At 45.1% G+C, this 16,694-nt stretch overlaps 2 protein-coding genes across 2 annotated transcripts in view; both read right to left on the bottom strand.

The window, feature by feature from the left end:
* Positions 1 to 16,694, bottom strand: part of LOC143989146 (fucolectin-like) — a 565,918-nt gene that overhangs the window by 523,013 nt on the left and 26,211 nt on the right. The gene's annotated exons all lie outside the window — the stretch shown is intronic.
* The window catches only part of LOC143989149 (uncharacterized), a 44,899-nt gene that overhangs the window by 7,267 nt on the left and 20,938 nt on the right, over positions 1 to 16,694 (bottom strand). The window contains exon 2 of the mRNA XM_077489177.1: positions 9,757 to 9,878. Within this exon, the coding sequence (XP_077345303.1) occupies positions 9,757 to 9,872 (116 nt within the window). The 5' untranslated portion in view covers positions 9,873 to 9,878. The remainder of the gene's footprint in view (positions 1 to 9,756; positions 9,879 to 16,694) is intronic.

Below are 16,694 nucleotides of genomic sequence, written 5' to 3'. Positions count from 1 at the left end.
GGGACACCACTGTGGGATACTCAATGTAAAGAGGGTTCCACTGGGGACTCCTGATGTAAAGGGGGCTTCACTGGGGGACACTCAAAGTAAAGGGGGCTCCACTGGGGGTTACCTGATATAAAGGGGACTCAACTTGGGGACACTCGATGTAAGGGGGACACCGCTGGGGGATACCTGATGTAAAGGGGACACCGCTGGGGGATACCTGATGTACAGGGGACACCGCTGGGGGGTACCTAATGTAAAGGGGACACCGCTGGGGGATACCTGATGTAAAAGGGACACCGCTGGGGGATACCTGATGTACAAGGGACTCCACTGGGGGACACCTGATGTAAAGGGGGCTCCACTGGGGGACACCTGATCTAAAGGGGGCTCCACTGAGGGACACCTGATATAAATGGGGCTCCACTGGGGGACACCTGATGTAAAGTGGGTACCACTGGGGTCACCGCATGTATAGAGGGACTACGCTTGGGACACCTGGTGTAAGGCGAGACTCTGCTGGGAATGCCTGGTGTATGGAGGGACTCTGCTGGGAATGCCTGATGTAAAGAGGGACTCTGCTGGGGACACCTGATGGCATCTGGTGGCAGGAGATGTGGCTAGTGACACGCTCAGGGCTCCCACTGATTCTACATTATGGTGAGTTGAACGATTTCATTTTATATTACATTGTAATAATAGTAATAATGCTAATCTTGGCACCATAACAACCATGGTGCCAGGATGATTGAAGCGCTAACACCAGGTGTTTGGAGTATCTTTATCTGCTGATTGTTAAACTTTCTGAAATACACATATTTCTTTTGTGGTGTAGAATCTGGGCCCGTTTATCCCTCCATCCCTCTTTCTTTCCATCCCTCTCTCTCTTTCTCCCATTGTTTCTCCCTCCATCCCTCATTCATCTCAGACTCTAACCACACCCCCTTTTGAGCCACGTCCCTTTAAGCCACGCCCAATATTTAGCTTAAAGCACACCCATTTTTCAACATGGCACACAACAATTTTTTTCTTTCCCACTGCTACATAGTTACATAGTAGGTGAGGTTGAAAAAAGACACAAGTCCATCAAGTCCAACCTATGTGTGTGAATATATTTCAGTATTACATTGTATATCCCTGTATGTTGTGGTCGTTCAGGTGCTTATCTAATCGTTTCTTAAAGCTATCAATGCCCCCCACTGAGACCACCGCCTGTGGAAGGGAATTCGACATCCTTGCCACTCTTACAGTAAAGAACCCACTACGTCGTTTAAGGTTACATCACACCTATAAATGAATGCTTCGCCCCCTAATTATAATAAGACTCCGCCTACAGACAAAAAAGTGTCCCTATACATTTTTTTTACAATGTTGGCTTTCCTTCTCATTTGTCCCTCATTTTGGTCTGATCTATATAGTTGTATATAAAATGCACTATTTATCTTTCATTAACCACTTGCTTACTGGGCACTTCAGCGCTGTCGCACTTTGAATGACAATTGCAGTCATACAACACTGTACCCATATGAATTTTTTATCATTTTTTTCACACAAATAGAGCTTTATTTTGGTGGTATTCAATCACTGCTTGGTTTTTTATTTGTTGCTAAAACAAATAAAAATACAGAAAATGTAATAAAAGACAAAAAAAACTGTTTCATAGTTTGTTAGAACATTTTTTAAAAAGGTAAATTATCTGAATTAACTGCAGAAACTCCACTTCCGGATGGTTTACTGTCCCCTGGAATAGCAGATCCTTCCTGGACGGTAATTTGCATGGGGGTTCCATGGCTAGATTTAGTAGCACCGTGAACCAAGGTCTTTTTAGCCAAAATGGAGTGATTAGGATCAGATCTGTCTTTTCCTCTCTGAATTTTCTTATGACCGGCGGAGTCAGAGAGAAGGGGGGGAAAGCGTAATTTTGTTGACTGGCAAATAGGTCTATTTGCGGAAGACCCCAAGTCTTGGAAATCATTAGGAAGACTTCCTGATTCACACTCCACTCTGCTTCTATCGGCTTCCGCCTGCTTAGAAGATCTGCCAACAGATTTTTAGAACCTTTCAGGTGATTTGCCGATAATGAAGCTGTGTTCTGCTCCGCCCAGCAAGAGAATGGTCAACTCCATCAGATCTTTGCTCCTGGTTCCCCCCTGCTTCATTATATAGGTTACTGCAGTCGTGTTGTCTGACAACACCTGAACGTGATGACCCCTCAAAACCCGCTGAAAGGCCAACATCCCCAGAAATATTGCCTTCAGCTCTCTCCAGTTTGAAGACTTTTGGGCCTCTGCCTTGGACCAGACACCTGGGAGGTCTGACTGTCCAAGTGGGCCCCCCAACCCCAGGAACTTTTGTCCGTCTTTAGACGCCTGTCCAAGGGAAAAGCCCAAGAAAGGCCTCTTGTTAGATTTACTGGATCTCTACACCACCAAAGAGTCCTTCTTGTCTTTACAGAGATCTTTGTTTCTCTAGGGGATCTTTATAGGACCAATTGTGCAGAATGTTCATCTGAAGGGGTCTGGAGTGTAACCTGGCCTATTGATGGCAGGGATTGCTGCCGTAAGCAGACCCAGCACTGCCATGGCTGACCTGACCGGTACTGGCTGGTTGCTCTGAATCTGTTTTACTGCTGATTGTATCTTTCTTCTCTTTTTTAGTGGCAGAAAAACTTTCTGGAGAACTGAGTTTATGGTATAAACCAAAAACGGAATCTTCTCTGAGGGTACCAGATTTGACTTCTCCAAGTTCAGAAGCCGCCCCAGACTTATGAAGTGAGACTGAGACGCTTGGAGATTTAGACCTGCTCCTTGGAATCCGCAAAAAATAAAAGGTCGTCCAAATAAGGGACGACTGAAATCCCCTTCAACTTCAGGGGTTCCAGGGCCTCTGCCATAATCTTTGTAAAGATTCTGGGGGAGGACGAGAGTCTGAATGGCAGAGCCCTGAATTGGAGGTGCCAAACTGAATTCCTAGATTCACTGCTAGGCTTAAAAACTGTTGGAAAGCCTGGTGTATTGGTACATGGAGATAAGTATCCCTTAAATCCAGGGATGCCATGAAACGGCCTGGGGTCAGCAACTTTGTGATGGAAAAAATCGCATCCATCCTGAAATGTTTGTACCGTATTGACCTGTTCAGAATTTTCAGGTTCAAAATCAAACGGTACTTCCCTGAGGGTTTCCTTACTAGAAAAATATGGAAATAGAAACCCCTGTCCTCCTGTTTTTCTGGGACCTGGATCAGCTCCCGTAAAAGGCACATCATTGCCGAAACCTTCTCCCGATCCCTTGGTAGGTCTGTTACATAAAACCTGCTCGGGGGTGGCTCTGAAAATTGCAGCTTGTAACCCTGAGCAATAATGCTTTTCACAAACAGACTTGGAGATATCGAGTCCCACTGTATGTGAAAAGCTGGGGTGAGATTTTCACTTACTTTTAGAGGCCTGTTCTGGGGTAGATCTAAAGAGAACTCCACCCCTACCTCTATCCCTCTGGGAGCCCCACTGGCTCTTACGGTCCTGGTCTATACTCTTATGAGGCTGCTGAAGAGTACGAACATTTTTCTTGACAGTTTGTTTTTTCTTAGCTGGAAACGCCTTTTTCTTGTCAGCTGTCCTGTCAAGAACTGACTCCAGGTCAGGTCGAAAGAGAAGATCTCCCAAAAAAGGCAAGCTACATAGCTTAACCTTAGATGCTGTGTCCCCTGACCAGGTTTTCAGACAGATTGCCCGCCTAGCTGAATTTACCAGAGCCGATGATCTTGCAGCTAACTTTTAACTGACTCAGCTGAAGCATCAGCCATATACTTGACCACATTCAAGATTAGGGGAAAGGAGGGTACTTCTTTGCGGGAAGTACCCGCTTCTACATGGCTTTTTAGTTTCTCCACCCAGCACTCCAGGTTCCTAGCCACAACTGTGGTGGCCATGGCTGGTTTAAGACTAATTAATGTTGCATCTCATGCCTTTTTGAGGATGGAGTCAGCTTTTTTGTCCATTGAATCTTTCGAAACTCCCATATCCTCAAAGGCCAAATCTGTGCGCCTAGAGACTTGAGAGAATGCCGCATTTACTCAAGGCTTCTTGTTCCATACTTCAGAGTCCTTGTCCTCAAAAGGGGAACCTCCTCTTGAGAGACTTGGAGAAAAAAGGGGCCCTTTCTGGATCCTTCCATTATTTCTTGACTGAATCCTACAGGACCCTATGGACTAGAAAAACTCTATGTTTTGCTTCGTCCATACCCTGGTACATCTTGTCATGAATTGACAACTGCACCTTTTTCTCCTGAATTTCCAGAGTAGTGTAGATTGCTCTCAATATATCATCTACCTCCTCCAGTGATAGCTTGTACCAAGAGATCCTGCTATCCTCTTCCTCTTCCTCTGAATCTCTGAGGGAGACAAGAGTACTCCCCCCTTCATCACCTGAGTCTTCAGTCTTTACTGGTTTAGACAAAGATGCCTTAGGACTAGGTGGTAGGTTCTGGGGTTCAACCTGTCCTTATGGTCTTTATATCAGGATGGACCTGACGGAACTTAAGGAGTTTGTTAGTTCTTTAACCGAAGAAAACAGGTCTTTGTACTGTTGGGACGTCTCCTCCTCCACCAGCTCCTTGATACAAACTCTGCACATCTCCTTCTGCCACAAATTTCTAATGGGGTTTGTGCAAGAAGGACATTTCCTCTGGCTTGGTTTAGGCTTTCCTAGCGATTTTTCCTGAAACGACATACAGTTCACACTAGCTAGTGTCCAAACTGCTAACAAACCACCACCAAGCCAGTGCAGAGACCAACCACTACAGTCATATGCGAGACCCCTGAACCATGCTGCAGGGTCCGAGCGAGGTCACCTCTGACCCTGCAGCGACAGGCCCCCGACAGGGAAGTAACAACAAAAACCCTTACAAAAGCCCATAAGGTAGTGTAGAAAGGTACCACTGCACCCCACCTACCTGGGCTGGACCGGTGCTAGGCGTGCCTGCCTCCACCATTGCTGTTTTGCCCTCGTCCATTCCGCCGAGTAGAACAGCCTCTCTGTGCTGAATTCAGACATTTTTTTTAATTTCCCGGCCGCCGCGTCATCAGCGCTGGCCGTAAACAGAAGCACCGGTCACCTGACCCGCCCCCTGGTCCCTACGTTCCAGACGCTTGGAACCACAGCGCCATGCCCCCTCAGAGCACCCTGCGTCACTGGAAACGATGCACTCGCCGGCCGGGACCTGGAGCCAAAAACGTGGACATGCCGCTGACCTACAGCGCCCCCCGCCTGCAACAAAGGCCTCCCTGCTTCCTCACACCACGGACTCCAGGCACACCACACTGACCCTCTGAAGGTCCTCACTCCCCTGAGATGGTGGGACCGTGGACACCAGACCACCCCCCACCCCTGGGGGGAGGGGGCTGCTGACTGGCCACTGAAACAAACAGCAACCACCGGTAAGCCTGCTCCACCACCCCGGAGAGCGTGTAGCTTCCCTGGTTCCAGACACGTGCTTCCACCATGGAGGAAACACAAAAACTGAAGCCATGATGGAAGAGGAGGAGTTTTTAAAGCTGGCATGTGTTTCCTGAGAAGAAGGTGGAGTTACACTCTGTCCGGGGTTTTCCTAAAAGACGATTTGAGAAAAACATGTGTGGGTTTAACTAATAATTTTTTTTGTACAATTCTTCTTTAATAGGGTGTAGAAGGGGGTGTGCCTTATGCCTACATTATTTTGATAATAGATGTCCCTCATTCTCCTCTCAAAAAGTTGGGAGATATGCAATGAGCATGGTTCATGAGTTTCACTTACTGCAAAACTATAGGTCTGATTCAGCAGAGAGACATATCATTCCAGCTAAAGGCCTGCCCCAATGTCGGAGGGATGAAAGGGAGGTATACCTGCTATGGGATCATAGGCATGTGCACAGGGTGTGCCGGGTGTGTTTGGGCACCCTAATCCTCCCGTGCCAGCCAGCGCTTTATTCTGGTGAAATTGCTGGGTTCACTAGTGAGACAGTTTTAATTGGTATGTATATTCCTAGAGACTGACCTATGAGAACTGAAGCCATGGAGTAAGCTGACAGCTGGCTGCATTTCCTGATGCTACCTCTATAGTTCCAGTGTCCTATCATATAAGGTCCTCCATCCGATAGTGTCCGCTGCGTACTGCACACAGCAACACAGATTCCGAAAATTGCCGAGGATGAACGGGGCCTGCGCCGTGAGTCCAGGTTCTATCCCCACTATCCAAGTGGACATAGAGTAGGAATATAAAAGAGCCGAGCGCAGCGAAGCCGAGCCCGAAGCGTGGCGAGCGAAGCTCGTCCGTGAGTGGCCCTCTAATATTCACAACCCTATGTCCGCTTGGATGGTGGGGCTACCACCTCCACTCACAGCGCAGGCGCCGTTCAGCTTCGGAGATTTTCCGAAGCTTCGTCTGATCCGTACTGCGCATGCGCAGCACGGGATGGACACTATATGATGGCCGGACACTATATGGCAGAACACCGGCAGCAGATCTCTTACTGTAAGCGGCGGAGTGATACAGCTGCACTCTGCCTGTCCAGTGCCTCTTCTGCTATCATAGGATAGGAGGTCAGCAGCATCTAGTGGGGAGCATGACCGAATATAGGAGGGTAGACAGGAGAGGAGAGTGGGTTTGATCCTCTCTGGCTCCTCCAGGCACCATCTCCTGTGTCTGCCGGAAGATCTGTGGGGGCTGCCACACTGATTCCCCTGTGTGATCCTGCAGATACCAGCCTCCGGTGAGTGAACAGTCCCCCATCTACCTTCCCTCTCTCCACCATCTGTCCCCCCTCCTCCCTTCCAGGAGCTGCCGAGTTGATTTCTTGTCCAGCTAGAACTTAGGGTTTATTTAACTGTAATGTCAGGGGCACTGTGCCATTCTCCGATGTAGGGGCACTGTGCCATTCTCTGATGTAGGGGGGCACTGTGCCATTCTCCGATGTAAGGGGGCACTGTGCCATTCTCCGATGTAGGGGGGCACTGTGCCATTCTCCAATGTAGGGGGGCACTGTGCCATTCTCCAATGTCAGAGGACACTGTGCCATTCTCCAATATCAGAAGCACTATGTCATTCTCCGATGTCAGGGGGCACTGTGCCATTCTCCAATGTCAGGAGAACTGTGTCATTCTCTGATGTCAGGGGCGCTGTGCCATTCTCTCAAGTAAGGGGTACTGTGCCAGAATTCTAATGTCAGGGGCACTGTGCCAGGATTCTGATGTAAGGAGGCACTGTGCCATTCTTTTATGTAAGGGGCACTGTGCCAGGATTCTGATGTCAGGGGCACTGTGCCAGGATTCTGATGTAAGAGGGCAATGTGCCAGGATTCTGATATAAGAAAAACTCCCAACATGCAACTAGTTTACATATGCATTCCTTCACGTGTTTTCATGTTCCTTCAAAATGTATCCCTGTTGCCATGTATTCCTGTATTGCGTCACCATGCTGCTAACTTTATTTTTTATTTTTTTTAATTGAATGAAAATGAATTGATCCAGTACAGAATACTGAAAAAGACCACTGAAATTATTTATTTACAACCACCATCGTGTTTCTGTAGTTCAACTAATACTGCATGCATGCATGTGCAACATTCTTTCCTAGGCTTTGTATTATAATTTTTTGGAAAAATTCAATTTTATAAACAGCCTTTACAACAGATTTTATGATGTTTAGCTACCTTCCTAGTCAAAACTGAACATACTAATCCCTAAAGCTACAATATATGACTAAACATATGTGTGCTAACCTCCCATTAATTGAGTTTAGGTGTTTCCAGTGAAGAACACTTGTAATGTTACATCATACATAGACATTTTATGAAATATTATACACTTTCAATCTTGCAGCAATACTCATACTCAATATTGAGTTTGGAAAAGTAAATTTGCTTGAAAAAGACCAAATGCAGGTCAAATGTACCTGTGTAAACAAACTCTAATGGATCTCAGAAACATCTAAAACTGATGTCAAACTGATTCCATCTTCACAAGCACAATGCTCTTTGACACAAGCTTTTATTTAGCCTCAAAGCTAGTGACTGGTGGTCTCTAATTTGGAATTATTGGATGAAATTTCTCTCCCCATACTACAGGATAAGATTGGCTTGTAGTAATCAGAATGTCAATAGTAGGGATGAGCTTTGAGTTCGAGTCAAACTCATGTTCGACTCGAACATTGCCTGTTCAGCGAACAATGAACAATTTGGGGTGTTCATGGCAAATTCGAAAAGCCGGGAAAAAGTCTATGGGAGAAATCAAAAGTGCTAAATTTAAAGGCTAATGTGCAAGTTATTGTCCTAAAAAGTGTTTGGGGACCTAGGTCCTGCCCCAGGGGACATGGATCAATGCAAAAAAAAGTTTTAAAAACGCGTCGTTGGACCAGATCAGCCATCGCTGGACCCCGGAGAGATGATCATCCGTCGCTGGATAGCAAGAGTGGATTACCACCGCTGAAATCTTTTTTTTATTTTTTATTTTTAATAAAGGAATTTTTCAAAAGTGTGTTTGTCTTACTTAACTATTTTTTACACTTTTTTTGTGAAATGGTAGGGTACCCCCTTACCATTTCAAACGGGGGGGGGCGGGATCTGGGGGTCCTCTTGTTAAAGGGGGCTTCCAGATTCTGATAAGCCCCCTCGCCCGCAGACCCCCACAACCACCGGCCAGGGTTGTGGGGATGAGGCCCTTCTCCACATCAACATGGGGACATGGTGCTTTGAGGGGTCACAGACCCCCAAAGCATCCTCCCAATGTTGAGGGCATGTGGCCTGGTATGGTTCAGGAGGGGGGGGCGCTCTCTCCTCCCCCCCTCTTTTCCTGTGGCCTGCCAGGTTGCGTGCTTGGATAAAGGATCTGGTATGGATTTGTAGGGGGGGGACCCCCATGGCAATTTTTTTTTTAATTTGATGAGGGGGTTGATGCGCTTTTTTTTTTTTATCAATGACTTTCAATGAGTGTTCTCTGTATTACAGGAGCCAACAATTCATTATAGAGTGATTTTAAAGGACTTTTTTTTTCTGCAGAAATTACACGGTTCTAAGCACAGGAAACATGCACCCCTTCACAGGCATACTATAGACACCCCCCAGGTATGAAATTTAAAAGGAATATTACACTTTTATTTTTTCACTTTAATCATTATTAAAATCACTGCTCCCAAAAAAACTGCAGTTTTTTAAAACTTTTTTTTACATTGATCCATGTTCCCTTGGGCAGGACCCAGGTCCCCAAACACTTTTTAGGACAGTAACTTGCATATTAGCCTTTAAAATTAGCACTTTAGATTTTGAACGTTCGAGTCCCATAGACTTTAAAGCCCCATACACACTATCAGATTTTCTGCTGTTTTTTTTTTCTTCAGATTTACCAAAACCATGTAGTAGAAGGGCCTGCCTGATTACATACACATTGGAACTCCTAAGGTTTGACCTCATATTATATGGTTTTGGTAAATCTGATGGAAGAAATCAGCAGAAAATCTGATAGTGTGTACGAGGCTTTAAAGGGTTCTAAAGTTCACACGAAGGAGGGTGATCGGCTCATCCTTAGTCAATAGTAGTAAAATGTATTTGCCATGAAGTAAAAATAAGTTACCACCCCTGGATTCTACAGTATGTCTAGTACAAAATACATCCTTCCTTCCTTCTCTATTCCCTCTACCAAACACTCTTTTATTTTCCTCTTTTTATTTCCCTAGGAGATTATCTGGCAGGTTTTCTTAAGCTATAATTAACCTAAATATTACACAAACAAGTAACAATGCTTACAGATTGAAGGTGTCTTTGATGTACTGCGTCGCTCTGTGAACTTGCGTATCAGTAAGCGATGTGACAGTTACGGTGCAAGTCCAAAGGCACAGCAATGTCAAGATGGCACGTCCCATTTTAACCTGCAATTAAGATGAATGGATATAATGTGTAAGTTCCGATTTCACTGTAATGTCATGTGTCATTGATGGATTCAATTCTAGAACTTAGCTGAACAGAGCATGCTCCTGTAGTGACATCACACATTTGTTTTCTCCAAGTGAGATTCCGCCACACAAATTGGTCTTACCCCAATGAGATGCCACCCTTAGAATGCATATGATATGCAGCACCCACAATTCACCACACAAACAGCATACATAACAACATGCAACACACATTGGTCATTCTCCACTGGTGTCCCACTCCCAAAAAATGTTGCAGTTTTTCCGTAAGATTGCTACATATTCGCAATATTGACTGGCATCATGTGCATCTGAATTAATGAATGGAATGAGATTTGGATCCATTCATTATCTGAATCCGAATTATTGAACTAATTTGAAAATTTAATTAATTTCCCCATGGGCCTGAACTACTATCATGTGACATCATCCGAATGAAACAAATTAAACAAATGCATCTGTTAATTTCATTATTTGGATTCATTGACAATTGTTACTTTGTCCATTTGGAAATGTGTATACATCCAAATCTCAAAAACTAAAATTTCTGTTAGAAAAACAAATCAAAACAAAATGAAACACACATGTCTTATGGTGACCAGGGCAAAAAGAAAGGGTGAATCTATCCAAAAGGGACATGCACAGCAATTAAGACCTAAGTCCTTAAGAGTCAAAAAATATTTTTTAATCCACCAGGCCTTGCTTGAAACTAAAACCTGATACTTTAAAACTTTTTTAAAACTTGAAATAAATGTTTTGATTTAAACATTGTAAGCTCTCCCTATATACCCCAAGTAAATCCAACATAAACTGGCATGGATTTTAAAGGGGGGCCCCACGCCATTTTTTATTTAAATTTTGGCCTGGGGCTCACCTTAAAATCCATACCATCCATATTGGTATGGAATCCCTGCGACTTTTTTTTAAACATTTTTCTATTGCTGGCAATGTTTTTTTTCATTCAGCTGTCTGTCGGGATGTTGACAGCTGATGACTCATCTGTTGTTAAGGATGCCACAGCCGGCTTCCTGGCCCGCTCCTTAACAATCAGCTATTCACTGTGCCAAATCAGGGCTTAGAATACACTGTGCAGCATGCAGTGCCTTATGGGGCACTTGGCGGGAGATCCCCGCAAATTTGGGTGTTCGGCGAATGTGTGAACAGGCAATGTTCAGGCCGAACGTTTGCTTGGCCCAAACCGTTTGCCAACTCAACTGGCTTTCCTCTACAAGTGACCGGTGGTGACAGGGTAACTTTGAAGACAACTTCCAGATTTCGCAAACATTTTATGCACCCACATTTATCTCTTGAGATAGTAGCGAATAGGAAAACAAGGAAAAATAAAAGAAAGAGTAAACTATAATAAAATAATGGACAATAAATAAATAAGCAAAATAAATAAATAAGCAAGCACAGTAATAAGTAAAAAATAAACCCCTCTCCTACACACCAGCAAGCATATACATACACATAAGCAGCGTGGACGTACTTACATACAGTACCTACCTCTAGTGATGCTTTACACAACATACACATAATTGTATTGACACAATTATTGACCATATAGCACTGGCATGTGTATCATATTTTACACGCATTTAAGTCCCTGTACTCAAGACTAATAGGAGAAAATCATTTGGTGTAAATATTTGGACAATCAAATATACAAAATATGCTACACATTAATCAATATTTAAACTCAAACATTTTTTATGTTTCTGCCCATTGGTTGGCTAATAATAAAAACATCTCAGTTGCCAATCAAGAGCCTTGTATATCCATAAAAAAAATAGAAAAATTGTTTTGGTAGGAGAAATGGTCACAGAGTGATTGAAAGGCTACCCAGTACATATTGAAATTGTTAAAATTGGCCAAATTTCAATGACTTCTGATCCAAAAAGGGTTACTCATTTACTGGATCACATGCCTGACAAATCCTTATCTCTATGTAGGTGTAGCAGGGAGAATCAATGCTCTAGGGGCCAAAGATCTGCAATCAGTTGGGAGCATAAGCTTTGCTGATTGAAAAGCTATACATTTGACTCAGTAGAGAGTGTGATGCATGTCTGCAGAGAGACCACTGCTTCCACACAGAGAGCAAGGGCCCACTCTGTAGATGCTAGCAGAGGACATTTTTTTCCTATTCCTGTAGCTGTAGATGGTTTAGAAAGGAAACTAATTGTAAAACTTTGCATAAGATGTGCTTTGACTCAACTGGAATGCGTTCAATTGATTTTAACTGCTTCAATTGAGCATTTACCATTTGAGGATTTTGAGCATAAAAGATACATTCTTTTATAAAAGATACGGCCACTACTCCATACTCATACTTTTAGACCTCTCTGCTGCCTTTGACACAGTTGACCACCTGCTCCTCCTCAGCAAATTACGCTCCCTTGGCCTCCACAATTCTGCTTTATCCTCTTTTTCCTCCTACCTATCTCAGCGGACTTTCAGTGTCACTTACAACTCCATCTCCTCCACTCCCCTTCCTCTTTCTGTTGGGGTACCCCAAGGTTTTGCCCTTGGGCCCCTCCTATTCTCGCTCTATACCTATTCCCTGGGCCAGTTGATAACCTCCCATGGTTTCCAATACCACCTTTATGCCAATGACACCCAGAGCTTTCTCTCCACTCCTCAACTCACCCCCTCCATCTCCTCACAGATGACTTGATTACTGAATGAAATATCAGTATGGATGTCACACCACTTCCTCAAACTCAATCTTTCTAAAACTGAGCTTGTTATATTTCCTCCTTCATAACCCCCCCCCCCCCCCCCCACACACACATGCCAGGATCCTGGGTGTAATCCTTGACTCTCTCCTTCAGCCCCCATATCCAATCACTGGCTAAATCCTGCCGCCTTCACCTCCATGACATCTCCAGAATTCCCCCTTCCTGACTAATTACACCACAAAGCAACTAATTCACTCCTTGATTATTTCCCGCCTTGGCTCTGCTTAATGGCCTACCCTTAAGCAGGCTATCCCCCTTCAGTCTATTATGAATGCTGCTGCTAGACTAATACATCTCACTAATCGTTCTGTGGTCAACTGATATGGCCACATCACTGTCACTTTGTAGAAGTAGAATGAGTGAGCTGGTGTCACCAGCATCCTCACCTCATTTCTATGTGTGGCTGCTGGGTGGGGAATTCCCCAGGCACAGCAATTGGGCTAATGGCCTACTATCATCTGACAGCTGGATTCAGCTGCACCTTAGCTCATCCTTAATTGTCACTGAGACAAAAAGTGATGGGAAATGTAAAAAGTTAGACTTCAGCTCGCTCTTGGTTCTAATGGTGATGGGAACAAAAAGAAAGGGTGAAGCTACCCAACAGGAGCACTCACAGAACACTCCTGTAGCAATTGTATAATCTATATGTTCTTTTTTACATTTTTTTCCCAAAAAAGTGGCATTAGGCTTATGGTTTTATGTATTGATCTATTTTCTTTTGAGTTAAATGTTATTCTCTCATTGGGGTCAAGGGAGAATGATTGGGGATATGTGGGGTAAGGCCTAAAAAAAGGTGAATCCAGTAACGTTATTTGTGCAGGTGCTGTGTTGTGTGGATCGCTTTTGAAATGTATCTTCTTTGTTTGCAATGATCTCTCTATTCAATATTCTTTTTCAATATTTCAATATTCAATAGTTGTTATGTTTTCAATTTGCTAGCTTCTTGGTCACCTAGTGTATTGATTTTGGCCTCAGTGATGAAGAAGGCAGCCAACCAGAACCAAAATTGTGAAAAAATACCACCACATTGGGACTCTTAGCCATTGGTGATAGTATTCATAGTTTGTGTTTAAAGCGGAGGTCCACCCTAAAGTGGACCTTCTGCTCATCGGAACCCTCCCCCCCTCCGGCGCCACAATTGGCACCTTTCAGGGGGGAGGGGGGTGCAGGTACCTGTACAGTACAGGTCTCTGCACCCACTTCCGGGATAGCTCTATGCGGAAAGGGGCGTAGATCTAACTTGGTAGGAGGCCGAGATGCTGGGAGGGCTCCCCTTGCGGCTGAGCGCAGCACACCTTGGAAGGTCCAGGAGACAAAGTCCAGGATCAGAATGACCTATGGTCAGCTGCGTCTAGTACAGGGAGCAGGATAAGCAGAGTCCAATAGCCAGGCCGGGATCAGATTCTGGTAGCAGGCAGGAGGTAGTCAGGTGCAAGCCAAAGGGTCAAACCAGAGGATCAGGAAGGACAGGTCAAAACAAGCCAGGTCGGTACACAGGAGATCAGATCAGCAGATAATACAGGGCACAGGAACACAGGGTGAGCTGAAGACAAACCAGCAACTGCAGACACTAGCAGACTTCCTTATAAAGGCCCATGTGACCTGCTGGTGGAGACACTGGGTCCTAAAGCCCTTCTCCTGCCAGAGATGTTGGGTCCTAAAGTCCTTCTCCTGCCAGAGATGCTGGGTCCTAAAGCCCTTCTCCTGCCAGAGATGCTGGGTCCTAAAGTCCTTCTCCTGCTGTTGATTCCCTGACAGCATCCTTCCAAGCTGCCAGCAGAGTCACCCAATGTGCCGTGAAAAATAGGCAATGTCCCTGTCCATTCCTGCTGGACCATGATTCAGCGGTAATATGCACCTTACCGCTGACCGCCCTGAGAGGGCAAGACATTGCCTTCCACATGCCGGTAGAGAGCCGGAATCGCCTTCCGTATGAAAAAGTGGCGTTTGGGAACCTGCCACTAAGGAAACACACATTCCACAAACTCACAGAAGGGGGCAAACGCTAGCAACTGAAAAGGCAGCAGTTGAAGTGCTATCAATTTAGCCAAGCTAGCATTCAACCACTGGGCATGATGATGGCTGGGAGTGAACTTCTTTCGGCGGTGCTGCAGCTGGGGCAGGGAAATTTGCCTGGTACAATCTGACGTTGGTGTACAGATAGCAGATTGCCCGCAAGTACTTGGCTGTGACACACCTAATTTTACACCTGTGCAGGTTTCAGAGAGGACTGAAGGTATAGTGGGGTTGGAGATCCCAGCTGATGAGGAGCAAAGAGAGGTTTGCTTTGTTCTTTGGTGTGGGTCTTTTAGATACGCTTGCCAATAGACTGCATGGCAGCTCGACATATGTCTGGTCAAGCATGTAGTGCCCAAGCAGCTGATGCTTTTGCCACGCTTGAGACATATGTTGCAAATAGCAGAGGTGCAATCTGATGCACTCATCTCAAAAAAGCCCTCACCAAAGAACTTTTGGAATAACGTTCAGAGACAGCAGCTCCCTGCAAATGCGAAGCTCTGTGGTGTGATGCGGTGTGCTTCCTTTAAGCTGGCCCCTGGAGGGCATCCTGCCTCACTGGAGATGTGCCTCCTCCTCCTCTCTCCTATCAGGCACCCACGTGAAGTCAGTGACCTCATTATCCCCTCCCTCCTCATCACTGGAGCAAACCTAGCAGTATGCTGCAGCTGGGGGAACATGACTGCCAGATCGCTGTCCTTTTTTTCATCCCCTCCCTCTGGGCTCACGTTACTACCTTCCTCTATCGTGGAACCATCATCAGAGCCTTCAAAACGCTGGGCATTCTCCTGGAGCATGTACCCAAAACTGTGGCCAAACAGTTCGGGGGACTCCTCAGGAGGACATGGTGGGGCTAGGGAAGGAGTGACTGATGCCATTGAGCCAAGGGAAGAGGACACTTTGGCAGCGCTTTGTCAGACAAAGTACCCTGAGCCTGGGTGAGAGAGGATGAGGAGGAGACTCTACCAAGTCTTCGGCATGCTGTGGCTCAACACAGCCAGCTGCCGAAAAAAAGGACAAGCATGTACCACGGCCACGTGCTGATGAGGATGCATCGTGTCCATGACTAGCACTGTTGCCTCTAGACACAGAACCTGCTTTCCCTCGATTATTGGCTCGTGACTGTCTGCCTCTCCTTGTTGGCCTTCCAGACATACTAATGGCCTGCAGTAAACATGTGCACTGACAAAAAATGTGTTCATTTTCGTTTCATTCTTTTTTTGCTTTTTTCGGAAATTTGAAAAATTTGGAGAGTCGAAAATTCGAAAATTTCGTGAAATTTTCACATTTTGATTTTTCGGATTTCAGAAGTTTTCTATTTTCTCAATTTCGCATTTTCAGAACTCCGAATCTCAGAATTTTTCAATTTTCGGAATTTGGGAATTCAAAGATTTGAAAGTACAAAAATTTTAAAAATCGGAAAAAAAAAAGAAAGAAAATCAGTTTAATTAATAACTATTAAATTAACGAGTAAGAATTCATTGGAAGTTACAAATTATCTGAAATAAGGAATGCCGCATCTAAAACAAATGGAACGGAACAAAATTAATAATAAATAATTATTAATAAAAAGGTTTCATTATTATTATTTTTATATTATTAGATTGTTACGTTCCATTTGGTTAGATGTGGCTAGGGATGAGCTTCGTGTTCGAGTCGAACATACGTTCGACTCCAACATCGGCTGTTCACCCGTTCGGTGAATTCCGAACATTATGGGCCGTTCGCGCCAAATTCGTGTGGCGTTCATGGCCCACAATGCATTGCGATGGCGCAGTGCATTGCTGGCTCATGATTGGCCAAGCATGCACTGTGACCCCGCATGCTTGGCCAATCACAGCGCCGGCAGCGAGGAGAGTCATGATTGGCCACAGGCAGGATGCCTGTGGCCAATCATAGCTCAGGCTGTGTAGTACACGCCCCACACTATATAAGGCCGCCAGCGCGGCGGCCTTGTGTAGTGTGTTGGTGTCTGAAGCAGTTAGTGGGTGTTCTGTGTACCTTCAACACAGTATACACC

Source organism: Lithobates pipiens, unplaced genomic scaffold (assembly GCF_037356315.1).
Source record: "Lithobates pipiens isolate NorthernLeopardFrog02 unplaced genomic scaffold, aLitPip1_a1.2 Scaffold_18, whole genome shotgun sequence".
In the NCBI taxonomy this organism is placed as follows: domain Eukaryota; kingdom Metazoa; phylum Chordata; class Amphibia; order Anura; family Ranidae; genus Lithobates; species Lithobates pipiens.
This window is presented reverse-complemented; position numbering and strand designations above follow the sequence as displayed.